Source organism: Astyanax mexicanus, chromosome 4 (assembly GCF_023375975.1).
Source record: "Astyanax mexicanus isolate ESR-SI-001 chromosome 4, AstMex3_surface, whole genome shotgun sequence".
NCBI classification, from domain to species: domain Eukaryota; kingdom Metazoa; phylum Chordata; class Actinopteri; order Characiformes; family Acestrorhamphidae; genus Astyanax; species Astyanax mexicanus.
In genome coordinates this window covers 32,805,001-32,809,991 of record NC_064411.1, presented here as the reverse complement: position 1 = coordinate 32,809,991, position 4,991 = coordinate 32,805,001, and the positions used below count along the sequence as shown (strand labels likewise).

The following is a 4,991-nucleotide window of genomic DNA, read 5'->3' as shown; positions in this document are numbered from 1 at the left end:
TGGAAAAAGTGCTGCACAATTTACACTACACATTAATACAAACAAATATAACATTTTGTTTCTTTTTATTGTTAATAAATGTTCAGAAATTACACAGCAACACATTGCAATATTTCCTCTCAAATAAAATATGGAATAGAAATGCAGTAGAAATATTACTTTATAAAAATCACCCTTTGTACCGAAACCTTATAGGTAAAGAAAGTTTAAGCATTGTAAAAAATATATACAGTAACTGAAGTGTGTAGCAAGTGACAGTCAGTATTATTTCTAAGTCATGACCTGTTAAGTATCAATCCAATTTTATTAAACAAACCTCCCAATTATAGTAATAAAAAAAAAAAACTCAAAACGCACTGTTCCACATTATTTAGCAGGCCACAGGTTTCAAGCAACATGGGAAAGAAAAGGGATCTCTCTGTTGCTGAAAAGCATGAAATATTGCAGTGCCATTGCAAGATATGAAAACAATAGAATATTCATAAAAACTGAAGCGTGATCATTGTACTGTGAAGTACAGGGATTTGTGGCTGATTCAGAGCACAGACAGGTTTGTGCAGATAAAGGCAAAATGAGGAAGGTTTCTGATAGATAAATTAATCTGATTAAGACAGCAGCTGCTAAAATGCCGTTACAAACCAGCAAACAGGTATTTGAAGCTGCTGGTGCCTCTGGAGTCTTGTGGTGCAGTTGTGTATAAATCTACTATTCTGCCGCCCCTAACCAGAGCTCACAAGCAGAAACGGTTGCAGTGGGTCCAGACATACATAAAGACTAATTTCCAAACAGTCTTGTTTACTGATAAATGCTGTGTAACCCTGGATGGTCCAGATGATGGATGGCCACCACGTCCCAACAAGGCCGCGACGTCAGCAAGGAGGGGCAGAGGTTTGTTTAATAAAATTGGACTAAAACGGGTCATGAATTAAAATTATATTTACTGTTATTTACATTGACTATTTAGTTAAAATCGGAGTGAAATATCACTTGCATAACATTTTGAAACACGGTGTATAAATGAAGAATTTCTGCACATTTTAGTGTTTATCTGCTCGACTGCTTGATTCGGATGAGCGTTTATAATGATGAAGCTCTTCCTGAAAGAAATCGAAGAGTCAGAGAAACACTAAACTGTTAAGTTTGTTTAAGTCGACAGACGGCTCTGAGTTTAGAGACGCTCGTCTTCACACTGAATGATTTCTCCACAGGGTTCGGGGCACCACAGCTGGAAGGCGGTGGGCGCTCTCCAGACCACTTGGTCCAGGGACCCAAAGACAGTCTACTAGACAACTTCAGCAGCTCAGTGATTCGCTTCTGTCCAAGCCCCACCCACATCGGCCCAGAGACACCCCTCCTCCTGAGCTCAGACTCCAGCTGTTCCTGCTCCAGATCAGACTCGATGCGCAGAAGTCCATCCCTGTTATCTTTCTTACAGTAGTCCAGAGCGTTCTCCCAGCTCATGGTGTCATCACTAACATGGATGTGCACTGATAGAGACACATGAGCACAAACAGAAAAGCATGTTTTAGACTGAAATAGAAGAAACAGATCAATAGAAGAAGTCAGGACTTACTGCTGTAGCACAGAGCAGATCCAGTATTACTGCACGGCACTGAATACATTTTTCCTGATACCAGTTTCACACAGTCTGCTGGAGGAGATTTAGGGTGATCGTCCCACCAGTTTCTGTAAGCAGATCTTCCTCCATCAGCCCACTGCCAGTCATCACGCAGCAGACCAATCCAGAAGGGATCTTTTGTCTTCATCCCTGCTTTCTTCACTGCTTCATTCTGCTCCTGATCTCTGATGCTGACCAGATCAGTGTAGTTCTTCCTGCAGTAACTCTGAGCTTCATACCAGGTCAGAAACTGATCAGTGATCAGGTGATAGCTGAAGGTAAGGTCAGTCTGAACTGTAAAAGGTAAGAATAAAATCACTGTGATCATCAATTAAACACCTCTTATCATGAACCAAAATAAGTATTTAATATCATGTAGATGGAGTTTATGATCTAAATGTTGTGTTGAATGTATTTGTGTCACAATATCAATACAGTGAGTCTGTTCTGTCGCAGCATTGCTGATAAAATTTCATACACAGAAAAATTCATTTTCAAAGTTTACTCTGAGTTAACACATTAATTCATTATTAAAAATATAAGATTGTTAACCCTTATTATTAAGTACTTTGTATACATTTGATACAGTTTCCTTTGATGTGGGGATAGGTTTTTTGCCAGGTTTATTATTTTAAGCTGCAATCAGAAATATTAAGTTTTAAAGATGTTTTTTTAAATACGTTTCTCATGTTTAACTATTTTTCAAAAAAATATATCAAAATACTTAAACATGTCCGAGAATTTCTTGTCCCTGCTGGGATAACCCCGCCCCTTTAAGAAAACAGCTTTCAACATCCTTTAAGATCAGTGAAATTACTACCTTCTCAATGTCTTATTTTTGATAAGGACTGAAGACGCTTGCTGCTGCATGTTCAGCAAATAATAATATTAATTAAATAATAATAATTATCATTATTATGCTTAGCTGAGGTAAAGTTTAGGCTGTCCACCCTGTAGTGGTAAAAAAATCACTGCAATTAAAATACTTTTTGAAAACCTAAATCTTCGGAAAAAATCAGAGTCACCATAAACCACGATTTTATCAAATACCATTTTTATGGTTAAAAATCACACATTACTTAAAACAGAAAAACCTTTTAAACAATCAATTTAGCAATATTTGTTTTTAATCAATTATACAGTATTCCAAGCACCACAATATCAGATATTTTATTCTGTGGTTTAATGTACAATTGCATCCATTTTGTTTTTAATGAAAATTGTCAATAGTTGTTCTTTTTTTTAAATAAATGTACAAACATTTTCCCCAAAAATAAGCTGTTATTTATGCATATTTATAAAGCCAACAAGTTATGTAATAAAGTAGTCTGGGTTTAAATTTAATTTAAGAATTAAGATATTTTTAAAAGTCCACCCTTTCGAGTAGCTGTAAGAGAATGAACGTAAACATGTCAGGAAAAAATTAAGCTGTGAAAATACTTTTTCAGTGTAGCTGGAAATCTTAGAAATATGATGCACATTTAAAATCATTAAAAAATCTTCCGGTATTTTTTTAAACGAGGAGACTCTTAAAGGCACAGTAATTTGATAATTTATGTTCTGTAGCTGAAGCAAGCTAACAATTCATCGCATACAGCAGAAATCTAAATAAGTAATAAACAGTATTTACCTTGTTTGTAACACATGAAGTTTCTTGTCACTGTACACTGAAGATTTTCCCATGAACCACCAGCCTTCATAACAGAACAGCAGGGCCATGAGCCACAGTCTCCAGTCGCAGCACTGAATGTAACGTTATCACCATTAGACCATTTTACACTGGACTGGTTCCTGTACAGACCAGTCCATGCAGAGCCGATACCAGTCAGTCTGATCAGTGCAGTGATGTCTTCATCATTATACACAGTAACCAGATCAGTGTAGTTCTCTCTACAAGCTGCTTGAGCTTCAGACTGAGTCAGGTTCTTCTCTATGAGATGGAAAGTTGTGAGAGAATTTCTTTGTTCTGCAGCAGAAAAGACTGTGGAGAAACGTTCTGTAGTTAATGAAGCGGAACAGAAATTAAAGTGTTACACAGGGGATCTGCAGGTAAAATGACATTTTAAGACATTTTAATTGGACTTCCAGCAGGGAGCAGGTAGACGCAGGAGAAGAAATGGTAGACTTGCAGTGTGTCCCAATTCAGGGGCTGCATCCTTCGAAGGACGCGGTCTACGAAGGTGTGACCTTCGAAGGATGGGTAGGCTGCGATGGCAGTACTGAAATGGGACAGTCTACCCTACGGAGTCTTTCCTGTTTCATGTTTGAGATTTTACCTTCCACAACCAAAGTCAGAGCTGAGAAATGAGCCAGAGATTTTGATTCTAGTTTTCTTCAGACCACAAAATACCAAATTAATAAAGTCCAGGTTAATTAACTGTGCAAATACTTAAATGTTTTAAATATGAATGGGTGAAACTGAACATAAACAAATAAAAGGGTGTTTGAAATGAAGTTGGGAAAAAAAGAAGAAATTAGAATAAAGTATTATTTAGTTTATATATATATATGTATATATTTATATATCTATAAACTACATAATACAGACTCCTCTGCTGACTCCGCCCTTTTCGTGCTGAAATAGGCCGAGCAATGAATCTTGGGATACTATAGGCTGTGAAGGATACACCATGTGCATCCATCGTTTCCGAGGAAAAGTAGGCTGCATTCGTCGGCCACATTCGAAATGGGACAGCCTAGTCGCACCGCGGTGACGTAATCAGCCTTCAAATGAGTCCTTCGAAGGATGCAGCCCGAATTGAGACACACCTCTGGGGCTTAAAACGCCAAGTCCCATAATTCCTGGCGGTGATCATTATCAACCAGCTGCACCTGTGCAGCACCCTATATAAACTCCAGCCAAACCTACTGATGACAAAAGTGTGTTTTTTGGGAGATCTAATCAAATTGATCCCTTTCAAAATGTGACATTGTTGTCTTGGGTCATGTTTACAACAAACAGTTCTGAGATCAGAGATCACATTTTTAAACTCTCATATATCTCAGCTCTAATCTCAGATCTGCTGCTTTCACTTTATTATTACCCAAACTCGAGAAAAGATTTAAACGTTTCGAAACTGTGTGCCATAATTAAGTCTGTTTTTGTGCAGTCATGTGGCTTTTTCGTTTTGATACAGACTTCAAAACAGTGTATCGAAACACTTTGATTCAAATAATATATTTAACTAATAATAGAAGTGTCAAAATAAATAATAGACCATATTGATATAAGTAATTAGGGTTGCAACGGTATGAGATTTTCACGGTATGATAACCGTCTCAGAAAATACCGCGGTATCACGGTTATCACGGTATCACAGTTTGTTACATATATTATTAAACTGACCCTTAAAGAAATTACAACAAAGGTTTT

The 4,991-nt window shown here is 37.2% G+C and overlaps 1 protein-coding gene across 1 annotated transcript in view; it reads right to left on the bottom strand.

The window, feature by feature from the left end:
• Positions 1-572: 572 nt before the first annotated feature.
• Positions 573-4,991, bottom strand: part of LOC125801640 (macrophage mannose receptor 1-like) — a 224,400-nt gene continuing 219,981 nt past the window's right edge. Inside the window, exons 5-7 of the mRNA XM_049478423.1 lie at positions 3,249-3,599; positions 1,574-1,912; positions 573-1,487 (exon numbers count right to left, since the gene is read on the bottom strand). Coding sequence (XP_049334380.1) covers positions 1,135-1,487; positions 1,574-1,912; positions 3,249-3,599 — 1,043 coding nt within the window. The 3' untranslated portion in view covers positions 573-1,134. The remainder of the gene's footprint in view (positions 1,488-1,573; positions 1,913-3,248; positions 3,600-4,991) is intronic.